The 24,734-nt window shown below is 35.9% G+C and overlaps 2 protein-coding genes across 2 annotated transcripts; both read left to right on the plus strand.

The window, feature by feature from the left end:
- The first annotated feature begins 395 nt into the window (after positions 1-395).
- On the plus strand, positions 396-8,523 carry LOC120631063 (odorant receptor 4-like). Its single transcript, XM_039900480.1, has 7 exons — positions 396-892; positions 953-1,075; positions 3,024-3,146; positions 4,236-4,335; positions 4,426-4,530; positions 6,778-6,933; positions 8,473-8,523. The coding sequence occupies exons 1-7, from the start codon at positions 396-398 to the stop codon at positions 8,521-8,523; spliced, it is 1,155 nt and encodes a 384-aa protein (XP_039756414.1).
- Positions 8,524-16,942: 8,419 nt separating this feature from the next.
- On the plus strand, positions 16,943-21,070 carry LOC120631072. Its single transcript, XM_039900492.1, has 4 exons — positions 16,943-17,167; positions 18,076-18,480; positions 19,802-19,905; positions 20,638-21,070. The coding sequence occupies exons 1-4, from the start codon at positions 16,943-16,945 to the stop codon at positions 21,068-21,070; spliced, it is 1,167 nt and encodes a 388-aa protein (XP_039756426.1).
- Positions 21,071-24,734: the final 3,664 nt, after the last annotated feature.

The following is a 24,734-nucleotide window of genomic DNA, read 5'->3' on the forward strand; positions in this document are numbered from 1 at the left end:
ATTCGATGGACAGACGGACATATGAACAGAAGGACATGGCGAAGCATGTATCTGGTTGACTTCAAAATCTTAAATATGCAAAAAAAATTAGTAGTACTTTGTCCACGCACAACGGAAGCGGGGACACTTCCTAGTAATTAAAATACATTTTAGAGACTTCCCGCTAACAGGCGTAAGGTAGTAATTAACTCGTCCGCTAATGAAGCCTCGCGACGACGCGGGGCGGCGTCGCCCGCCCCGTCATTAGCCGCCCGTCCGCCGCACCCGCCGGCCCCGCGGCGCCGCTCGCAGCGACATCTCCAGAAAGCGTAGACGTCTCCCGGACAACAGCTTACGCTCGGTTACGTTCAAATAATCAACTTTTACTAAATCGCGCCGTCTAAGGCCGCCAGCACATGGAGCCCGCCCCGCCGCCGTCGCGCTGCGTGGCGCCGCACTGCGCGCTGCTGCGGCGCGCGGGCTACATGCGCGCCGCGCCGCGCTCGCGCCGCCACGCCGCCTACCGCGCGCTCGTGCTGCTGCTGGCCGGCGCCTACCTGCTGCAGGAGGCGGCGGCGGCGGCGCGCGCGCGCGGCCTGCGCGAGCTGGCGCGCGTGCTGTTCCTGCTGCTGTGCCACGTCACGGCCGCGGCCAAGCAGCTGGTGCTGCTGCGGCGCGCCGACGCCGTGGACGCGCTGGCGCGCAGCTTCGACGCGCGCCGGCCGCCGGGCGCGCGCGCCGCCGCGCTGGAGCGCGCGCTGGCCCGGCGCGCGCGCCTGCTGCTGCGCGGCTACGCGGGCTGCGCCGCGCTCACGTGCGCGCTGTGGCTGCTGTTCCCCGTGCTGCAGCGCGCGCGCGCCCGGCCCGTGCGCTTCCCCTTCTGGACCGGCGTCAGCACCGCGCCGCTGCCCGTGTGCGTGTCGCCCCGCCCGCCTCCGCCCCGCCGCCCGCAGCTAAGGGTCGCTCTCCGCAGGTTCGCGGCGGTGCTGCTGTACTCGTTCTACGTGACGACGCTGGTGGGCATCGCCAACACCAGCATGGACGCGTTCCTGGCGACCATCCTGTACCAGTGCAAAACTCAACTTACGATACTGAGGTTCTGTATGCGAGATTAATTTAAGGGATCTTGGAGAAATTGAGAGATACCTTCTTATATTATAGGCACTCTCTCTAGTCGCTCCTACATTGCTGAAGATCGTGTTCTTGGCACCGTCTCACAGTCTAGTTAATGTTGGGCTATGAAGTTAGAGCAATTCATACCCAAGCTTTTTTATCATACATGTTATCCTTAATATTATAATAGAATTTTTCTACATGCTTGCGTTTTGTATAAACTTGAAATTATTGAGAGACATCTCAAGGATTTCATCTGGTAATTTGTTATAAAATGATATACAATTACCCTTAAATGAATTTCTAAAATTTTAGCTGCTTTAAATATACCTCTTAAAGACTCTCTTCGGCCCATTTTATACATTGCTCAAACAGCCCTCTTCTGCAGTAATAAAATAGAATCAATATCAGCAGCATTACCCCATAATAATATTCCGCAGGACATAATGCTGTGAAAGTAATTAAATTCACAAGTCTGGCAGTGTCTACATATGTCATACTACGTATCTTTTTAACCGCGTATGATGCAGAGCTAATTCTGTTTGATAAATTATTTATATGTGGCCCCATTGAAGTTTAGCATCTAACGTTTAACCAAGAAATATTTTTCCGTTCAGAGCTAAATTATTGACCTCAAACCACAACGTTTAATCGCAAACAATCCTATCCCGTGATTGTCCTTAGCAAGATAAGGAAGCTCATTCATGTAAATGAGGAACAGAAAAGGTCCTCATATAGACCCCTGAGGGACACCTATTTTCACGAATGACCCGTTAGACCGCTTTCCATTAACGTCAACTTTTTGTATTCTATCATTTAAATAGGAAATCATTAAATCTAGAGTTTTGCCCCGAATTCCATAGAGGTGTAATTTTCTGACTGTCTCATGCTGAACACAATCAAAAGCCTTGGACAAATCACAGAAGACGCCAAGTGCGTCTCGTGAATCCAGCCAGACTTCAAATATATTATGTATTAACTCAACACCAGCATCGGTTGTTGAGCGACCCCGTGTAAAACCAAATTGCTTGGCATGCAATAAATTGTTTTTATTAAAATAGTTAAATAACTGGATTAATATAAGTTTTTCAAAGATTTTACTGAGAGTGGGTAGTACAGATATTGGTCTAAAGTTAGAAGGATCTGTATTACTACCCGATTTTAACAGAGGAACTAATTAACTGTGTTTCTTCAAGTCAGGAATCACACAACAGTCTATATAATTATTAAATATGAATGATAGGTTGGGTGGAACTATATCAATCAAGGATTTAACAACGTTAACGGAAATGCCCCACAAATCATTTGTTTTCTTATTAGATATTATTATAAGTATTAAATTAAAGACTTTTTTAACGTCTGAGCCTGAGAACTACGAACATGTCTGAATTTAACAAAGAGAAGGCAGTGTCTGGTGAAGAGTTTAATGATCTTGTTGTGGAGACAGATGTCCTTTTTACTCATTAATTATATTCCAAGTTGTTTTTATAACATTAGTGCTGGTTTTTATTTTATTTTGAAGAAATGATGACTTGACCAAAACGCAATCTCGTTTAAAATTCTTGGAAAATAATTGAACTTTTTTTTTTAACTCATCGCTGTTATCATATTCTCGTTCTGCATACAGTTCGTATAACCTTTGCCTACTTTTATGAAGTTCAATCATAGCCCACTCACTCAAAAACATTGTATCAGCAATCACAACAGACTTACTAGTAAAAATAGAATTGAATACTGTAATAAATGTATTATAAAAAGTAGAGTACATTTTGTTAGGATCAATTGTAGATGGTAGAAATGGTAAGTCCTTAATAAAGCTTATTCTCATTTTTGCCAATCGGTCCGATATGTTCATAATTGGCCAACGCAAATATTTCAAGAACACGTTTCCAAATTCCGACAAAAACTTTTGAAAGTCAACATATTCCCAGGAGCGATTTGGAAACACTCCCCGAGCGAGCCGCGCGCGCAGCACGAGCCGAGGGCGAGGGATACGAAACGGCACTGATGAGACTGTTCGTTGACTGTTACCACCATTATCATAAAGTCACCGAGTAAGCAATTGATTTTATTATTTTTTCCGTCATAAGAATGTTAACAATTTATTGACAAAAAAGTGTGTGCGTGTAACCTTTACGCGCGATTAAACTAAAACTATTATTTTTATTCATTGATGCAAGAGTAAAATGTTCCCGGGACTCCGCCATTTCATTTAATATTCACTATTACATTTTATATTTTATTTAAATTTCATTAGTATCACTTTTACTTTTTATAAATATTTTCATTTGTTAAATAGAATAATTGAGAGTGGAAAATTTACTAATAATTGTTTTATTACAAAAGTAATAAATAAACTAGTATATTTAGAGATTTTCAAAAAAAAATTAATTTAAAGTATTTTTTTTTTTCAAACTGTTGAATTTGTATTCACTTTGCTACTCACAATTGATCCGTTTGAAAATATATTAAATAAATAATCCTAATTGATTATGATATTTGTCACTAGCTGGCGTATAAATCAAGAAGCGTGGAGAATATGGTATATACTTACGACCAATCCAAATTATTATTTTTAAATAGCGGAAATTACACAGACGTCTTCTACTTCCGTCAGAAAAAATCAGAGTTACTCCCTAGTCGCTCCTAAAGAAGCTTTACTCAAAAACGATTTTTTGAAACAATTAAAAAGCAAGAAATAAAATATTTTAACTCCCTGCAACAGTTAAAATGAAGACGATATTGTTAGTTGTTAAAAAAAGTTAAACAAAAATAAAATATTGTTTCGCTCATCAGCATAGTTATGAAGCGGTGATAGAGCTGTGGTAAGAGCTTGACTTCACTTTCGGGTGGGCGAGTTCCAATCACAGCACGCACCTCTAATATTTCTAAGCTATGTTATAGCTTATGCTATGTTCATGTGGGTTTTAAGTAATTAAAAATATCGCCAATCCGCACTGGCCCAGCGTGGTGGACTACGGCCTTAATTACTTCTGATTCGCGCCCTGTGTGGATGATGCTGATGATAGATGCGGGGTCTCCAAACCAAAACATGGTACAAGAGAGAAGGGTGATGAAGAGCGGTACCCGGTAGCCCGCCAGCGCGTCAGGATGAGAATTTGATACATATCATATATTTTCAGAACTGCGGCTTCCTTTCAAGCCATATTTGGAACGGCAATACTCATTCAGTTTGGTATCGGAGGCTGGATTCTTTGCATGGCCGCATACCAGCTCGCAAGCGTGAGTTTCAGCGGGATTACAACACAAAATCATAATTGACCTACAGTACAAGAATGATAGTTAGTTTGAATGCGATATTTCCGTTGGCAGCTTAGTGTACTCAGCATCGAGTTCGCGTCCATGTTGCTTTTCATTATCTGCATCCTTACGGAGCTGTTCCTGTACTGCTACTGCGGCAACGAGCTCACCGTAGAGGTGACATTACATTTAAAATGATCAGTTAATTCATATCGTAGTACTCGTTATGTATTGACAATGATTTTATGTGGCCAATTTTGGGTTTGTTTCAGTAATTTTGAAAAGAGGGTAAATAAATTAAATACGTGTGTGTACCACTTATGTACACGCGTTAGAAGTTACACTTCTTTGGCGTAACAAAATAAAACTCTTTTTGTAGAGAAAACGACACTAGCAATAGAAAAAGGGTACTTAATACATTGAAAGTTTTATTATAACGAATTATCTAGTTATGTCATAAAACTTTTGTACAATTGAATCAATTAAATCACCGGAATTAGCACGCAGATTTTGACTATTGTAAGTGTACACTGTCAAACCTTTTTTTGATAAAGCAGAAAGTCGCATCGTAAAATGTGAGCTGACTGACGATGTATGCCCCTCGCACTCAGTTTTGCAACTACTTACTGTTAAAATCGTGTAACTATGTGCGTATAATTTCATTCCCATGATACGAGTATATCGTATAATTTCACTCCCATGATTTTTCCTAACGCCGCTAAAGAAGTATATCAAAAAAAAATTAAAATAGCAGTTCCTGAGATAAGCGCGTTCCACAAAACAAACTTAAAAGCTTTATAATATATATCTGATATATTATATAGCTTTAAAGCTTGTATAATAATATATAGCTGACCCAAGCCCACTTCATTGGGCGTTAAACTTTTTTACTCGTGTTCAAATGTGTTTCGCTTAGTTCTCAGTGCTATGATTCATTTCCTGACTGCAAAAAGAAGGGTTGTATTTTTACTACTTACCTATCAAAGGCCTTATACTAAACCTTTCTTATACGCAGGCACAAACACATGCATTAAACTCATGGAGTCCGAGAACGTCTAATGTGTTCTATCTCATTCTCTCGCCGGCTGAATCCTATACATTGATGTCTTTGTGTCTCTATGGACTTATTTTTTCGTTTCATCGAGTTGAAATCACAACGATTCTAAAGAACTTTCACTTTAAAAAGGGACGATCAAAAGCAGTTTTTTTATATTTAAAAATAATTAATTAAAATCGTTAGGCATGTTTATTGGTCATATTATAAAAAAATATGAATCAAATTTCAAAATCTTTTAAATACTATAGGTAGTTTTTCAGTTTTTCGCGCTCAGACAGACAGACAGACGCGGCAGAGGACTTTGTTTTACAATGTGTAAATTTAATTCCTCCCTCAACTCTGCCTATCCAAAAAGACACGTCAATGTAAAAAGCGAACTGCTCGGATTTTGCGGAAAAAATAGAAGTAAAAGCTGTTTGCTTTTTTCGGAATAAAAAGCAGCCTATGAGCTATTCCAGACTATTGTATGTCTCTGCCAAATCGGTTCATTCTTTGTGGCGTTAAAGCGTAACAAACATCCATCCATCCATCCATACATACATACATACATCCATCCATCCATCCATACAATCATGCATACATCTGTCCTCACAAACTATTGCATTTAAATTAGTAAATAAATATTAGTGGGATGATACGCATGCATTCGATCGATGTCCCATATGCCTTGCGACTTGCTGTTATCTGTGAAGAGTTATGTCCTTTATATACGACAATATTTATCAGATCTTCATTTACATTAGACAGTACATGCTTAATAGTATACACTTTCAAATAAAACAAGAATTATTAAAACCGGTTTGAATTTATAAAAAATTTCATCACATTTCCCCGAGGAAACTTATCGGGATAAAAAGTATTCACTATACCAAAATTAAATTTTAATCCGTTCAGTAGTTTTTACGTGATGCCCGGACAGACAGAAAGACAGAGACAGACAGACAAAATTAGTGTTCAAATTATGAATGTGGTTCGATTAGTACTGAGTGCTGTGATTTATTTCCCGACTTCCAGAAGGAGGGATCAAGAGATTACCCCTAACTAAGTCACAAACTTACAACCTCACAAACTCAATAACGTTACCTTACCTTTATAATATTAGTATAGATAAATAGATAAACACCCAGACACTGAAAACATTCATGATCATCACTCAAACATTTTCCATGGGAATCGAGCCCACATCCTTAGACTCAGAAAGCAGGCTCACTGACCCCTACACCAATGGACCGTCAATACTTTCTACCTCTAACCGTAGTTAGTCAAACAAAGGCAGACAGTAAAAGTCTCGTCTCGGCTAAGACACCTTGTAATGTTTCTTTCGTCGTCCCTGGCACTCGCGCCGCTGCCGCTCGCGCGGGGCGCAGAGCGACCGCATCGTGTTTTCGGTGTACGCCATGTCGTGGGAGCGCACGCCGCCGCGCTTCCGGCGCTGCCTGCTGCTGCTGATGGAGCGCGCGCGGCGCCCGCTGCGGCCCGCGGCCGGCTGCGTCGTGCCGCTCTCGCTGGACACCTTCGTCAAGGTACGCCGCCCGAGCCGCAGGGCAGCGTCATTTGGATACTTATTTATCATTGGAATGATGACTAATCTCGAAAAACTGCCCTATGACGTTCGGAAACATCTTCTATATCCAAAAAATATTCTATTTTTGCAGAAATTAAAGGTTTTAAGGATATAATTATAATAATAACTCACCATTTGAGGCGAATGAGATTCCTTGGTAGATCGCTCGCAGCCTGGATGCAGAAAGCGGAGTTGGTAGGTCCTTTCTCATGTTACAAAGTGCTTGTTTATTTTAAAGCTGATATGTGTGTGTAGTGTACGTTTCCTCAAATCTACATATTTTAACAAATGTGAGTGTTTGTGCGTGAGTACGTAAAGGATGCGTGTTTGTGTGCGTGAACAACAACAAGACATGTGAAAAATTAAACAATATGCTTATTATAATCTTTAACATATCTTCAGTGTCGGTATAGTTAACAGCTGATAAACAGGCTTTCACTGATTTCGCAAGGTCATATCTATAAGTCCGTCCTTTACTCGAACCAGTTCGCCACATATTAAATAAATAAATAAATAAATATACTAAGACAATACACACATCGCCACCTAGCCCCAAAGTAAGCGTAGCTTGTGTTATGGGTACTAAGATGACTGATGAATATTTTTAGGAATTATATATAAATAAATACTTAGAAAATACATATAAACACCCAGACACTGAAAAACACTTATGCTCATCACACGCCCCTATTCAGGCCCCTATTTGAGAATCTCGATGTTCGATAGATCGGTGGTCGATTTAACGCTCCAAACAGAAGAGAGCAGAAGTCAGACTTGTCAATGCGGAATGCATGTGTTGCACAATCAACAACAGCCTAAAATGAGACACTAACGTCCAATTACCCACCCCAGTGTGGGCTATAATCTCGCTTAACAAACATAGGTAGTAACAACTGATATAACATTACGTGTAAACAAAATTGACTTGTACCCACTAACGTATAAAGAATGTTCAACGGCCAAGTCACACAACATTATCATATAATAATAAAGAAATCGCAGTAAAGAACCTTAGATTTGGCACGACTTTGTCTAGATTTCATTAATCTTCATCAAGACTTGGCTAGTTTTTTACAGAATGTTTTTGGTGGGATTCATATTGCAAAAAATAACAATTTACCGCGAAAACGATTTCCGGGTGTCTTGTCGGCCGCACTCATGATGTCATAGGCAAATTAGAACTTTAGTAAATCCTTTGTTTATAGCTTAAGATTATTAATTTTGGTATTGATAACAGAAAACTTATCAACTGTTATTTTATATAGACGTCATAATTTCGAACGATGTTTTACCTGAAGATGCGGATCGCTAGATTTTGCAGTTTATTGAAAATAAATACCAAACTTTACCAAGAAAAATCGTATATTTATAAACATACGTTTTTCATTATACATCAATCATATTTTATTAGATAAATACAATACTGTGTTAATATCATCATGCCTACGGGAATCCGCCGTTCCAATATATATGAAATAAAAAAAATCTTCTTTTTCAGATACTAAAATCCTCATACACCTTCTATGCAGTGCTGCACCAGACTAAATAAGAAGCTCACGACATTAAGATACACTACATGAAGAGGCACCACAGGGCAAAAGGAGAAGCTTCCTTAAAAAAAAAAATTAAAAATATTAGTAACCATGTTGTGTTTTAAATTTCAATCATGTTGTGTACAATAAAATTATAAGCACATATTGATTTGCCTTTCTTTCCTTCTTACTTTACCATTACTGTCAGATTTTGTTTAGGTTAAAACATTATAAACTGTGGTCAGCAAAAAGTCAAAGTCAAAGTCAAAAAAATCTTTATTCAAGTATAGGTGGCACTTTTAATGCGTACATAAGAATTACACTGTAGTGAGATGATGGCGATAACCACATTCGTAAACTTAAAACTAAAACTCCGAGGGTTCCAAACGCGTCCTGGTCTAAGAAGAAGCCCACAACAAACTTAGCCGGGTGTTTTTTTTTTGTTATCACCATCTCACAATGTCATTTTAAATTATTAGAAGAGTTAAGTTAAGCAATAATTTACACCCAAGCTTTTTTATCGATTACGTGGTCCTTTATACTATAATAGGACTTTTTTATAAGCTTACGTTTAATACAAACTTTGAACTTTTTAAGAGACATCTCCAAGAAGTCAATAGATAGTTTATTGTAGAATTGTATGAAATTTCCTTTAAACGAATTATGAATTTTATGTAACCTAGTATATTGCACTGTAAGTTTATTCTTACTTCTAATGTATAAATTATTGCAGTCACATTTTTTCTTAAATTTAGAAATGTTTTTATGAACGTACATTACATTTTCAAACATGTACTGACTATACACTGTCATTATTTTAAAATCTTTAAATTTATCTCTCAAAAATTTACTTGACATAAGAGATAGTGGACGAGAATTAAGGACAGCTTCAACCTGTGTAACCAGATTCAGTTTGCGTTGATTTAATATAATTTTGACGTGACAACGTCTTATAAATTGGTTTGCCGGGTGACACTTCAAGAAACTGCGTTACGCTCCGCTCACGTTATGCGCTCACAATGAGAGCGAGTGAGAGGCACGCGTCCCTTCCACTCGGGCATGGTTAGCCCGCCTAAGAGCGAGAGAGACAGACATAAAAAGTGAAAGGCACGCGTCCCTTTGTAGTAAACGCTGTTTCATTGTACGCAAATGTATTGCAAGTTATTGTATGTATATTTGTATATAAATACGTATGTATGTGTAAAGGACTAAAGGTAAAAATAAAATTTTGTTAATATGAAATTCAGTGCGAGATTCTTTGTATAAATAAATGTTTTAAATTTTTACTATTATTTCATCCTTCTTCCTACTATACGAATGAATATTCACATTAAAATTATTTTACCACTCAAAGTCGTTGTCACGTAAAACTTTCGCCCGTATACCGACTTTACAGGCAACCAATTTTTTTTACAGCGAAATCCTTTATCTCGTCTTTACAACTATCTAAAATTTTTGAGAATTCTGTCATGAGACCAGTAAAGTTCTTTCCATTATCCAGTAAATTTTTGAGGGTTTTTCCGGGCCGAGAAATAAAACGCTTTAGTGCGAGCAGGTACGCATCAGACAAGTCCCCCACGAACTCGAGATGAATAGCTCGGGTTGTCGGGTAGCAATACAAACAAACAAACTTACGTAAACCTTATTTAACCTAGCCCTCTTCCATACCGATTTAGTACGAACACTGGCCCAAAATAATCAACCCCGGTAATTAAGAATGAAAAACTTAAAGCTAAACGATCCGATGGGAGGTGGCCCATTCTTTGCGTTAGAGTTTTTCCGCTTAACCATGTGCAAACCCATTCATAGATAATTCGTTTCCTACCACCGATAGGCCACCATGTCTCTCGAAAAGTGAACAATAAAAGCTGCGGTGCTGCATGCAGTTGCCGAATATGTTCGGAACGTTTTTTTTGTTGTGCTCAAATTCAGGCGTATTAGATAAACGACCCCCAACTCTTAACAATTTTTTTTCAAATCAATAAACACGCCTATTTTAATTAAATTGCTGCGCCTCGCTAAGAGTTTATTGTTGCATAACGTATAATATTCAGGAAATGATTCCAGCTGCGATAATCGAGCAAGTGCGATTACAGCCTGTCACAGCTCATCCTCGCCCAACGTACCCTTTAGTTTCGCATGTGGTGATAAAATAAAATAAATAAAAATAAAAATCGTTTATTTCGTTTCTTACATTGTAAATGATACATGTTGTGAAGACCTCCTAGTAAGCATCAAAATACCTGTGTCAGGAGGCCTTACTCTTCCATAGCAAAAACAAGATAAAATAAAAATAAAACGATTGAGTAGTGTGTATGGTGTGTTTATGTTTGTGTGTGTGCGCGCGTGTGTGTGTGTTTGTGTGTGAGTGTGTGTGTACATGTTATTAAGTGCGTCTATATCCATTACATTTTAAATAGAAATAAACTGAAGAAGCGTCTCAGTTACTTCATAGGTTAGTGTCTTCAGCCAGGCTATCAATGTTTTGTTACATTCAAAAATCGTTTTTTGGTATATATCAAATTCTTTGCTTATTTTATTGTAAAGAGTGGTGGCTTGCGTGATGTATTGTCGACGAGCAAAAGCAGTCCTTGTTCTATGACTGAGTAAAACATTGCATATTCTTCTATTCCCACTTAGTCGACTAGTATCAAACTTTGTTGTTTTATGCATTTTCAAAATAGAGATTAAGATATAGAATTTTCTGACAGGTCACAAAGCTTATAAAGATTATCAGTGGAGAAATGATAACGCTTAAAATACATGGTTTTAAGTAACGCACGTTGGGCCCTTTCTACATTTAAAAACTTTACTTTAGTAGCACCACCCCAAACGGGGATGCAATAGGTTGTAATAGATTAGGTTAGATAGGTGATCGCACGTTATGTATAAAACGTTTAACATACGCCGTGGCAAGTTGAATGCTGTTGAACTGTGAGAACCTGGAGAACGCTATCAGCGAATCTTACCGTGAAGCGTGACGTTGTTAAACTCACCGCGTAGTGAGTCAAGTATTTTGACACAGAGTTTAGCTCCTGTTAGGCCACACGAAAGCTGTTACCTAGGCACAGTTAAAGGTTTTTAGGAGCTACCTTTCCGTTTGCGAATAGTAATCTGATCGATACCGTTTACCGTTAGTGTGCGTACGTACGCACATGCCCATAAGCCTTTTACGAGGCATCAGTAAACTCGTGCTATTCAGAGTGCGTATGATGCTCAGCGAAAGCATAACGCGGTATTCGAATGTCGCTAAGTTCGATTAAATTACCTGAACAAAAACCGATTGAACTCACTTACCTACTCGTCTGGTAATTGTGAATCCCAATCCACTTTTAATAGCCAAAATATTTGTAACAAAATTTTTGCTGTCATTATAGTAGCTTAACAGACTTAAAGGGTCAAAAATCTGTGATATTATTTGCACTGATGAAAGCCAGATAGCTAGATCAGTGTTTAGTTAGTCGTAGTTGCCGGTGGGCTTAGGTCTAAAGGAATCCAAACTAGTTTTAAAAGGTTTGGATATATGCGACTACCATTGGTTGTCACGGGTAACGGGAAATCAGGGTTCGATTCCGGAGAGGGAGCCTGAGAAACTGCTACCACATCCAAGGAAGACAGCAGGCGGGCAAATTACCCACTCCCGGCACGGGGAGGTAGGTAGGTAGGTAGTGACGAAAACTAACGATACGGGACTCTTACGAGGCCTCGTAATCGGAATGAGTACACTTTAAATATTTTAACGAGGTACAATTTGACGGTAAGTCTGGTGCCAGTGGTTGATTAGATGCACACACACTATACTTTTATAATTATCCTATCCTATACAAGTACAAGTACTGGTAATGACATAGAGCTTGAGAATTAAAAATATTTCAAAAGTATCGAAGAATCAATACACGCACTGCCCACACACTTTTAAATATAGACGCGCAAGATCGTTACACGATCCGCGTACCATTTTTCAATACATAAATGTCTATCAAACGATAGCAAGAACCGATAGCTAAATAAATGCATTATAGTAAAGTACTATGCAAACACATATTACATATACGCAATAAGGGAACTTTAAATTAGAGATTTTACATATTTAATACTACTGAACCTACCACACCCGTCTGTCTCATTCTAACAACTATTCAAAATAATTGCTATTTTTAAATTCTCATTCAAATATAAATAATAGTAAATAATATATAATTTTTGACTGAACTGAACCCAAGTAACCTGAATCTAGTTTTGATTCCGTTACACTTTAGAGTCAAGATTTAATCTGAATATTTGCATTAATAAAAAATCATATATGAATTGTTGTGATTGAATTTCATCTGAACCTATGCGCCCTTAACATTATGTGACTAATTAAAACTTTTGAAACTAATCGCTATTAAGTATATAATGTAAATAAATACATTATATACTTAAGTGCATAATTTACTTAAGTACAGTATGTACTTAAGTGCATTATTTACTTAAGTACAGTATGTACTAAAATACATTATATACCTAAAAATATTATATACTAATCACCAATGATTAAAATATATTTTATACTTACTTACATTATATACTTAAGTATATTATTATTTCAATACATTAGATACTGCAGTGGATTATTTACTTAAATACATTATATACTTATGTGCATTATTTACTAAAGTACATTATGTACTTAAATACATTATATACTTAAAAATATTATATACTTACTTACATTATAAACTTAAGTACATTATACACTTAAGTACATTATATACTTAAGTACATAATTAACTTAAATACATTATATACTTTTTTACATTATATACCGAAATACATCATGTACTTAATTACATCATATACTTAAAAACATTATATACTTAAGTCCATTATATACTTAAATACAATATATACTTAAGTACATTATATACTAAAATAAATTATATACTTTAATAAATTATATACTTAAGTACATTATTTACTTATTTACTTAAGTACATTATATACTTAAGTACATAATTAACTTAAATATATTATATACTTATTACCATTATATACCGAAATACATCATGTAAATAATTACATCATATACTTAAATACATTATATACTTTAATACAATATATACTTAAGTACAGTATATACTTAAATACATTATATACTTTAAATACATTATATACTTTAATACATTATATACTTTAATACATTATACACTTAAGTACATTATTTACTTATTTACTTAAGTGCATTATTTACTTAAGTACAGTATGTACTTAAATACATTATATACTTAAAAATTTTATATACTTATCACCAATGATTAAAGGAAACTATAACAAGAACCGATATTTAAATAAATGCATTATAGCAAACACATCTTACATATACGCAATAAGGGAACTTTAAATTGGAGATTTTACATATTTAATACTACCGAACCTACCACACCCGTCTGTCTCATTCTGAAAACTATTCAAAATAATTGCTATTTTTTATTCTCTTTCAAATATAAATAATAGTAAATAATATATAATTTTTGACTGATCTGAACCCAAGTGCCCGGCCTGCGGCCGGTCATATTCATGTTCTAACCTAACCTAACCTAAATCTAGTTTTGATTCCGTTACACTTTAGAGTCAAGATTTAATCTGAATATTTGCATTAATAAAAAATTATATATGAATTGTTATTATTGAATTTCACCTGAACCAATGCGCCCTTAACATTATGTGACCAATAAAAACTTTTGAAACTAATCGCTATTTTTCATAATATATATTTATAAGGTTACAAAATAGAAAATTGTTTGCGCGAAACGGAACGCATTCACAAAGTGACGGCGCAGTGAATTTGACTTGTCTGTGTTTTTTAATGTCAGTTAGACGTCAGTGTCATTATAGAAAAAAATTAAAGAACGTTAGAATTGAATTCTGCAACTCATTGTTACATTTTGGAAGAAGGAATAAACGCAAATTATTTTAACGCTAATAATTCGTTTTTCCTGCACCTGCCCAAGCGTAAACGCATCTACATAGCTGGTCCTTCGAGCCGGATGCTAAAAGCAAGCGACACAGAAAAACACGGGCACATGGTGTTTCGACTAATAAAGCGCACGAAGTCGAGGGAAAACGCAAGAAGATCAGAAACTTACTCCCTTCCTCGCCTTTTCCTAAGGTATTTCTACGCGTTAAACGTGAGTACTTCACCCTTTTTAAGCAATCGAAATGAGTACTGCTGACTTGAAACCCAGGTCTAAATCGCCATATAGAATAGCATTAACCGACGACGAGGGCACAAATCAGTTAATACGCGATCTAGTGAAAAAACGCGCAATAGTTAAAGGCAGGTTAACTAGGTTTGCAACCTTTGTTAACGGGTTTGAAACTAATGAAACCTTGTCCAGTCAAACTCAAATTGATTTAAAGTTGCGTATGCAAGGAGCAACTAGCCTTTATATTGAGTTTAATCAGCTTCAAACTCAAATAGAGGAGTCTGTTTTAGAAGTAGATTTAGAAGAGCAATTAAAACAACGCGATGGGTTGGAAGATAGTTACTATAGTACATTGGCTCGTGCTGAGGGTTTGATGAGGAAGGAAGAAGTCACTAGTGCATGTTCCAAACGTTGTCATAGTCACAATGATACAATAAAACTTCCAACTATCTCAGTTCCTACCTTTGATGGTTCATGTGGTCATTGGTTAGAGTTCAGGGATACCTTTCAGTCGTTGGTCCATGAGTCCACTCAGATAAGCAGTATTCAAAAATTTCATTACCTCAAATCATCATTAAAAGGCAGTGCAGCACTTGTTATAGATTCAGTTGAGTTCTCCACTAATAACTACTCGGTAGCATGGGAATTACTATTGAATAGATTTAATAACAATAAGTTGTTGGTTCACAGTCACATTAAAGCATTATTTACACTTCAGGCATTAACAAGGGAGGCCCCAGATTTATTAAGAAATTTAATAGTCACTTATTTAAAAAATTTACGCGCATTAAAGATATTAGGTGAACCAGTGGATAGCTGGGATACAATATTGATCTATATTATTGTTTCTAAACTGGATAAAACTACAGAGCGTGCTTGGGAACAATACAGAAACACAATATTAAATAAATCTGAAGATTCCAAGTCCCCTCTGAGGGTTGATGTGCTGCTAGTGTTTCTTAAGGATAGGGCTGACATGTTAGACACCTTGCAGGCAAATGTTACTACTAAAATGAATGAGAATAGGAAACTCCATACGCAAACCAATTCGAAGGTACACTGCAATGTTTCCAGCACTAAAGGTAAACCCCACATAGTACAGCGGTCTTGTTTACTCTGTAAATCAAATCATTCACTATATGCATGTAGTCAATTTCTCAATTTGGATTTAAATGCAAGATTAAAATTTGTACATGACAACAAACTTTGTGAGAATTGTTTGCGGTCTGGTGGGCACTCTGTAAGTGACTGTAGATTTGGACCTTGTAGGAAATGTGATAAAAGGCACAATTCTTTAATATGTGATAAATTAGACAGTGGTATAGGGTCTCAGGCAGGGTGTGATGACAAGAAGCCTTCTGTCATGGTTGCATCTCTTACAGCATACACAAAATCAAATCTGTGTGATAGGCAATCCAGCATGCATTCAAAGATTTTATGTGCTCAATATCCCTGTGTGCAACGAGTCCTGTTATCAACTGCACTGGTCGAAGTACGAGACAAATACAATCATTATCAGTTAGCCCGTACACTCTTAGATTCTGGCAGTGAGCGTTGTCTAATAAAGCAATCGTTATGCGACGTTTTAAATATACCAGTAATACAGTCCGCTCAAGAAATACGCGGTGTTGGAAATACAGTAACACAGGCTACATTAACCTGTGATATTGAAATTAAATCGCGCACCAGCTCCTACACTACACGCTTACAATGTATAGTTCTACCGAACATTACATCTACGGTCCCTGCTATACCTAAACAAGATGCGCACTTCAAAATTCCCAGTAACTTACAATTAGCAGATCCCGATTTCTACGAAAGTCAAAGTATTGACATATTAATAGGGGCTGACAAGTTCTGGGATTTACTAAGCCAAGGTAAAATTCGTTTACCTTCTGGTCCATATTTGCAAAATACTCGATTAGGCTGGATTATTTCTGGTCCCGTACATAATAATGCGTGCAAGACGGGTCATGTCCAGTGTAATTTTTCTCAAACGGTTAATGAACAATTACGTCTGTTCTGGGAGATTGAGGAACTTCCTAAGCCATGTGATACGCGCACAGAGGAGGAGAAGGCATGCGAAGACGATTTCGTCAAAACTACTACGCGCAATAACGACGGAAGGTTTTGTGTTAACATTCCCCTCAAATTATCACCACATGAATTAGGCGAGACGCATCCTCAAGCCATTAATAGATTCGTATCATTAGAAAGGCGATTACAACGCGTACCAGAGTACAAAAAAATGTACACTGATTTCATACACGAGTATGAGAATCTAGGCCACATGACTCGATTGGATCCTAGTAATAACTATGGAACGCCACACTGTTTCTTGCCGCACCATGGCGTATTTCGAGCCCACAGCACCACGACCAAATTACGTGTAGTTTTTGACGCGAGTTTCCCCTCGTCCACGTCTATATCGTTTAACAATCTCCAGCGTATAGGACCCCCCATACAAGGCGATTTGTTGGCTATCTTACTACGATTGCGACAACACAGGTACGTAGCCTGTGCAGACGTAGAAAAAATGTTTCGTCAAATCCTAGTATCTGAAGATCAACGTGATCTCCAACTTATAGTATGGCGTGATGATCCAACAGACTCTTTAGGTGTCTATAGACTTAACACAGTCGTGTACGGAACTGCGTCCGCACCTTTCCTCGCAGTAAGGTGCTTAAAGGAATTAGGAATTACTTGTCCAGATCCCGACGTCAAAAGGGTTATCATGGAAGATTTCTTTGTAGATATATGATAACGGGGCTAGATGACAAAGACAAACTGACAAAACTATGCGAAGACATTTATAAAGTTTTGCAATCAGGATGCTTTTCTTTGCGAAAATGGATATTTAATTACGATTGCGATCGATCCCTTTTCAATAGCATTAAACAATTAAACTTAGATGAAAAGGGTGAATGCAAGACTTTAGGGATAGGATGGAATAGTTCTACCGATGATTTCAATTACAACACGCAGTTTAAAGATGACACAAAGGTATCCAAACGCACAATATTATCGCACATTTCACAAATATTCGACCCACTGGGTTTATTAAGCCCTGCAATAATATCAGCAAAGATACTGTTGCAAAGGTTGTGGTTAATGAAAACAGATTGGGATGACGCTCTCCCGAATGACATAATCGCAACGTAGAACCGGTTCACTATGAGTTTGTCGACACTTAATAAAATTATTATTCCGCGACACGTTATTGGACTTGAACCATTGTCCATCGAGTTACATATCTTTTCGGACGCCTCGCAGGTAGCCTATGGTGCTTGCGCATATGTTCGCACTGTAAGTAATGATAACACAATAACGAATAGATTGTTATGCGCTAAAGCCAAAGTCGCGCCCGTGAAACCGCTCACAATACCCAGACTTGAATTAAGCGGGGCTGTATTAAGTGCACGATTATTCAAGAAAATAAGCGACTCACTCCGATGTAAATTTAACAAGGTGGTATTTTGGACGGATTCAACCATAGTTTTAGGATGGCTGCAAATGGCTCCTAATTTATTAAAAACCTTTGTTCAAAATAGAGTAGTCGAAATTCTCGAGCTAACGGGTGAACTCCCATGGCGGCATGTAAGTGGTAAAGATAACCCAGCTGATATGGCTTCACGCGGCGTTCTTTTAAACGATCTCGCCACTTCTAAGTTGTGGTGGAATGGACCCCAATTTCTCCATGATCCTATCTTTAATGATACTATTATTAGCTCTGAAACAAAAAACATTTTAACCTGCGAAGAGCTGCCTGAGGTTAAATCGAGTTCGGTATTCATTATTACTCAAGACCGGGAGTTGTTTCCCTTCCCGCGGTTTTCTCATTTCAGGCGAATGAGACGCACCTTTGCATACGTACTAAGATTTATTCACAACGCGCGTGTTAGGAAATAGGGAATTACAGCACTTTATCTATGATAAACCCGATGATTATATTAAATATATCAACAAATCATAGTTTGTATACTCATTGATAATGTATTGAAAATAGAATAATGGACTTTATTAGACTGTCAAATAAAAGTATAGGATCTATGGCGGGAGACGCGAGTTTGACAAGTTAGATTGGCGGCAAAAGAAAAGTGAGGACGGATTTAAATTAATGAATTGAGAATAGAAGATTAAGTAAAGTATTGTGGATAGAACGTTACAAATTGGGAATAGATGATTTATAATGGAAACGACATACTTAACGAAATATTGTTGTGGCAAAACAAGAGTGGTATATACTGGTGATGGAGTTGAGATAAGTTGTTAAAAGTTGTTGGTACTATGGTTGTACCTGATGTAGCATCAGATAAGTATATCTCTTATATCCTTTGGGTTATTCAGGTATCATATATGGAGCCCTAGCATTATTTCATACAGATAGCTTATGTAGCATACGTTGCTCTATACAAACAATTTGTTTCAAAAGTCCTGATGTTATAAGTGATAATAGTAGTTATGTTTGACCTGTCTTATATGTCTTGTATCAAAGGGCCTAGCGTTATAACATATGATAATGTTGTAATTGTGTTTATAAGTCTTGTTTTAATTGATTGAATAAAAGAGCAACGGTAGAGTTTCTTGCCAGTGGTCTTCTCTGCCGAAGACAGCATTCCGAACTGGTAGTAGAGTCATTTGAAGGTAATAAGTAATATGAATTATAGAGAAGCCTAATATACAGTATTAGAGTCAGTCTAGTTGTTTTATTTCACTCCTTGGGAAGTCAGGTTTATAGAGTACAGACCCACAACACTGCTCTAAAGCAGGTTGGTGGGCTTTAATGATGTCTTTTATAAAATTAATACTTTAATATGAGAAACTAGGTATTTAGCTTCAATAATACTGTTAATTAATGAAAGATCTAAGTGCCATCCTGAACATTGTGGGTATTGAAGTGAATATCTGAATACCTGGGCCTTCCATTTTCTATATTTTTTTTAGCACGCGCAACTATAAAATCAACCGGCAAGATGGTGCCCTTAGTTTGGATGAACTGCGAAAGGCCGAACTGGGTCTAGCCAAACTATCGCAAGCGGAATCGTATGGAGAAGAATATATTTTGATAAAATATAATAATACAAAAAATTTAAAATCGTCCTTATTAAAATTGAATTTATTTATTGATGAAAAGTGTGATTTAATTCGTGTAGGGGGCCGTATTGCAAATTCAACCGAATTCGAGTATAATAAGATGCATCCGATATTGCTTAGCTCAAAACATCGATTTACAATTTTGCTATTACGTCATGAGCATACGCGCTTGCTTCACGTGCCATCTCAAGCCCTGTTATATGAAGTTCGACAAAAATGGTGGCCTATAGGCGGGAGAAACCTTGCGCGTCAGGTTACACATGAGTGTGTCTTATGCAAACGACTGAAAGGTAACACTTTACATCCACTTATGGGTAATTTACCGAAAGAGCGAATAACTCCATCTTACCCCTTTCTTTATTGTGGGGTGGATTACGCGGGACCGATACGAACATTGAACCGTAAGGGTAGAGGTGCTAGAACTGTGAAATCCTATATTTGCTTATTTATATGCTTCGTGACTCGCGCAGTGCACTTGGAACTCGTTAGTGACCTAGCCTCTGAATCGTACATTCTAGCTCTAAAAAGATTCATCTCACGGCGCGCGAAGCCAACTGAAATTTTCTCAGACAATGGAAAAAATTTCATTGGAGCAATGAATGAATTTGGCAAGTTCTTAAAGAATTGTTCGATTGACATTTCTGAATACGCAATTAGTCAGGACATCAAATTCAGATTTATACCGGCGTACAGTCCTCATTTCGGTGGCTTGTGGGAGGCTGGAGTAAAATCCACTAAATACCACCTAACTCGCGTTATTGGTAACGCTCACTTAACCTTCGAAGAACTTACTACAGTTCTCACACAAGTCGAATCAATTCTCAACTTCAGACCACTTTCACTCATATCTTCCGATCCCCGAGATTTCCTACCACTTACTCCTGCTTACTTCTTAGTTGGAAGATCGTTGACGGCGCCAGTTTATGAAGACATGCGACACAATACTGGTACCAGCCTCAGTCGCTACAAACGATTGGAACAAATAAGACACCACTTCTGGGAGAGATGGTCTAAGGAGTATATCTCTGAACTTCAAACGAGATGCAAATGGATGAGCGGCGTTGATACTCTGCAGCCAGGCATGATGGTCATCATCAAGGACGACAATTTACCTCCTCTTAGATGGCAACTTGGACGCATCACTAACGCTGTTCCAGGCAAGGATGGCATATCACGGGTTGCAGACATACGCACGGCAACGGGAGTTGTGAGACGGTCATTCGCAAAAATATGCCCATTATTCTTCGAAGATGAAACAACGAAGACAATGAAGATAACTTAGGAACCTGGCAATTCCAAGGCCGGGGGTATGTTTGCGCGAAACGGAACGCATTCACAAAGTGACGGCGCAGTGAATTTGACTTGTCTGTGTTTTTTAATGTCAGTTAGACGTCAGTGTCATTATAGAAAAAATTTAAAGAACGTTAGAATTGAATTCTGCAACTCATTGTTACATTTTGGAAGAAGGAATAAACGCAAATTATTTTAACGCTAATAATTCGTTTTTCCTGCACCTGCCCAAGCGTAAACGCATCTACAAAAATACTTTTGTTTTTTACTTAAGTGAATTATTTACTTAAGTGCATTATTTACTTAAGTACATCATATACTAAAATACATTATATACTTATGTGCATTATTTACTTAAGTACATTATATACTTTAATACATTATATATTTAAGTACATCATTAATTTTAAAACATTATATACTTATGTACATTATATACCGAAATACATTATATACTTATGTGCATTATTTACTTAAGTACATTATATACTTTAATACATCATATATATTTAAGTACATCATTTATTTTAAAACATTATATACTTATGTACATTATATACCGAAATACATTATATACATTACATTATATTATGTATATTATATACTTAAGTACATTATACACTTAAGTACATAATTGACTTATTTACTTAAGTGCATTATTTACTTAAGTACATTATATACCGAAATACATCATGTACTTAATTACATCATATACTTAAATACATTATATACTTTAACACAATATATACTTAAGTACATAATATACTTAATAGCGATTAGTTTCAAAGTTTTCATTGCTATTTAAGTACATTATGTTTTTAAATACATTATATACTTAAATACATTATATACTTTAAATACATTATATACTTAAGTACATTATACACTTAAGTACATTATATACTTAAGTGCATTATTTAAGTAAGTACATTATATGCTTAAATACATTATATACTTTAATAAATTATATACTTAAGTACATTATTTACTTAAGTGCATTATTTACTTAAGTACAGTATGTACTTAAATACATTATATACTTAAAAATTTTATATACTTATCACCAATGATTAAAGGAAACGATAACAAGAACCGATATTTAAATAAATGCATTATAGTAAAGTAAATAAATGCAATATAGCAAACACATATTACATATACGCAATAAGGGAACTTTAAATTGGAGATTTTACATATTTAATACTACCGAACCTACCACACCCGTTTGTCTCATTCTGAAAACTATTCAAAATAATTGTTATTTTTCATTCTCTTTCAAATATAAATAATAAAGTCAAAGTCAAAGTCAAAGTCAAAAATATCTTTATTCAAGTAGGCCCACAGGTGGCACTTTTGATGCGTACATAAGAATTACACGGTAGTGAGATGATGGCGATAACCACATTCGTAAACTTAAAACTAAAGCTACGAGGGTTCCAAACGCGTCCCGGTCTAAGAAGAAGCCCACAACAAACTTAGCCGGGTGTTTTTTTTTTTTTTTTGTTATCGCCATCTCACAATGTAATTTTAAATTATTAGAAGAGCAACCTGGTTAGAGCAATAATAATTAATAAATAATTAATTAATAGTAAATAATAAATAATTTTTGACTGAACTGAACCCAAGTGCCCGGCCTGCGGCCGGTCATATTCATAACCTAACCTAACCTAAATCTAGTTTTGATTCCGTTACACTTTAGAGTCAAGATTTAATCTGAATATTTGCATTAATAAAAAATTATATATGAATTGTTATTATTGAATTTCATCTGAACCAATGTGCCCTTAACATTATGTGACCAATAAAAACTTTTGAAACTACTCGCTATTTTTCATAATATACATTTATAAGGTTACAAAATAGAAACTACTTTTGTTTTTTACTTAAGTGCATTATGTACTTAAAAACATTATATACTTAAGTGCATTATTTACTTAAGTACATCATATACTAAAATACATTATATACTTATGTGCATTATTTACTTAAGTACATTATTTACTTAAGTACATTATATACTTTAATACATTATATATTTAAGTACATCATTTATTTAAAAACATTATATACTTATGTACATTATATACCGAAATACATTATATACCTATGTATATTATATACTTAAGTACATTATACACTTAAGTACATAATTGACTTATTTACTTAAGTGCATTATTTACTTGAGTACATTATGTGCTTAAATACATTATATACTTATTTACATTAAATACTAACTTACATTATAAACTTAAGTGTATAATACACGTAAGTACATTATTTACTTATTTACTTAAGTACAGTATGTACTTAAATACTTAAATATTTTATATACTTATCAGCAATGATTAAAGGAAACGATAACAAGAACCGATATTTAAATAAATGCATTATAGTAAAGTAAATAAATGCATTATAACAAACACATATTACATATATGCAATAAGGGAACTTTAAATTGGAGAATTTACATATTTAATTCTACCGAACCTACAACACCAGTCGGTCTCATTCTGAAAACTATTCAAAATAATTGTTATATAATGTATTAAAGTATATAAGTACATTATATACTTTAATACATTATATATTTAAGTACATCATTTATTTAAAAACATTATATACTTATGTACATTATATACCGAAATACATTATATACTTATGTGCATTATTTACTTAAGTACATCATATACTTTAATATATTATATATTTAAGTACATCTATTATTTAAAAACATTATATACTTATGTACTTTATAAACTTAAGTACATAATTGACTTATTTACTTAAGTGCATTATTTACTTAAGTACATTATGTGCTTAAATACATTATATACTTATTAACATTAAATACTTACTTACATTATATACTTAAGTGTATAATACACTTAAGTACATTATTTACTTATTTACTTAAGTGCATTATTTACTTAAGTACAGTATGTACTTAAATACATTATATACTTAAAAATTTTATATACTTATCACCAATGATTAAAGGAAACGATAACAAGACCGATATTTAAATTAATGCATTATAGTAAAGTAAAATTCAAAATTCAAAATTCAAAATTTATTTATTTCAAGTAGGCCTAATATAAGCACTTTTGAAACGTCAAGTCTGTCTGTTTGTAGTGATTCTACCACCGGTTCGGAAGGCAGATTCTACCGAGAAGAAGCCGGCAAGAAACTCAGCAGTTGCTCTTTTCCAACATCAACAATTTACATTTTGCATTTTAACATTCATTTTTCTATCTTGTGTGAGCTGAAAGCGGAGCCGGAAGCTTCCAAGCAACCTTGTCATTAAAAAATTCATCAATTGTATAGTAACCTCGCTGTAATAAGTGTGTTTTAACAAATTCTTTAAACTTGTGCATTGGCAGGTCCAAAATCACCTTAGGAATCATATTATAAAAGCGTATACTCAATCCCACAAATGATCCCTGTACCTTACGCAGACGATATGCAGATGACACTAATTTATGACCATTTCTTGTAAGTCGACTGTTTATGTCCACTTTTTGTTTATAAATACTAATATGTTGTCTTACAAATACTATATTGTTATAAATATATTGTGAAGCTACAGTAAGTATGCCTATTTCTTTAAACTTCTCACGGAGGGATTCGCGTGATTTAAGTTTATATATTGACCGTAC

This window comes from Pararge aegeria, chromosome 2, assembly GCF_905163445.1.
Source record: "Pararge aegeria chromosome 2, ilParAegt1.1, whole genome shotgun sequence".
Classification (NCBI taxonomy): domain Eukaryota; kingdom Metazoa; phylum Arthropoda; class Insecta; order Lepidoptera; family Nymphalidae; genus Pararge; species Pararge aegeria.

What these genes read in the sequence shown, in the direction of transcription:
- LOC120631063 (XM_039900480.1), top strand. Translation starts at nt 396, where the DNA reads ATGGAGCCCGCCCCGCCGCCGTCGCGCTGCGTGGCGCCGCACTGCGCG. An exon ending in CATTATCATAAAGTCACCGA is followed by an intron (nt 3,147 to 4,235) that starts GTAAGCAATTGA and finishes ATATATTTTCAG; the next exon opens with AACTGCGGCTTCCTTTCAAG. An exon ending in GCAACGAGCTCACCGTAGAG is followed by an intron (nt 4,531 to 6,777) that starts GTGACATTACAT and finishes CGCGGGGCGCAG; the next exon opens with AGCGACCGCATCGTGTTTTC.
- LOC120631072 (XM_039900492.1), top strand. Translation starts at nt 16,943, where the DNA reads ATGTACACTGATTTCATACACGAGTATGAGAATCTAGGCCACATGACT. An exon ending in GACCCCCCATACAAGGCGAT is followed by an intron (nt 17,168 to 18,075) that starts TTGTTGGCTATC and finishes AAACCGCTCACA; the next exon opens with ATACCCAGACTTGAATTAAG. An exon ending in AAGATGCATCCGATATTGCT is followed by an intron (nt 19,906 to 20,637) that starts TAGCTCAAAACA and finishes TTCACTCATATC; the next exon opens with TTCCGATCCCCGAGATTTCC.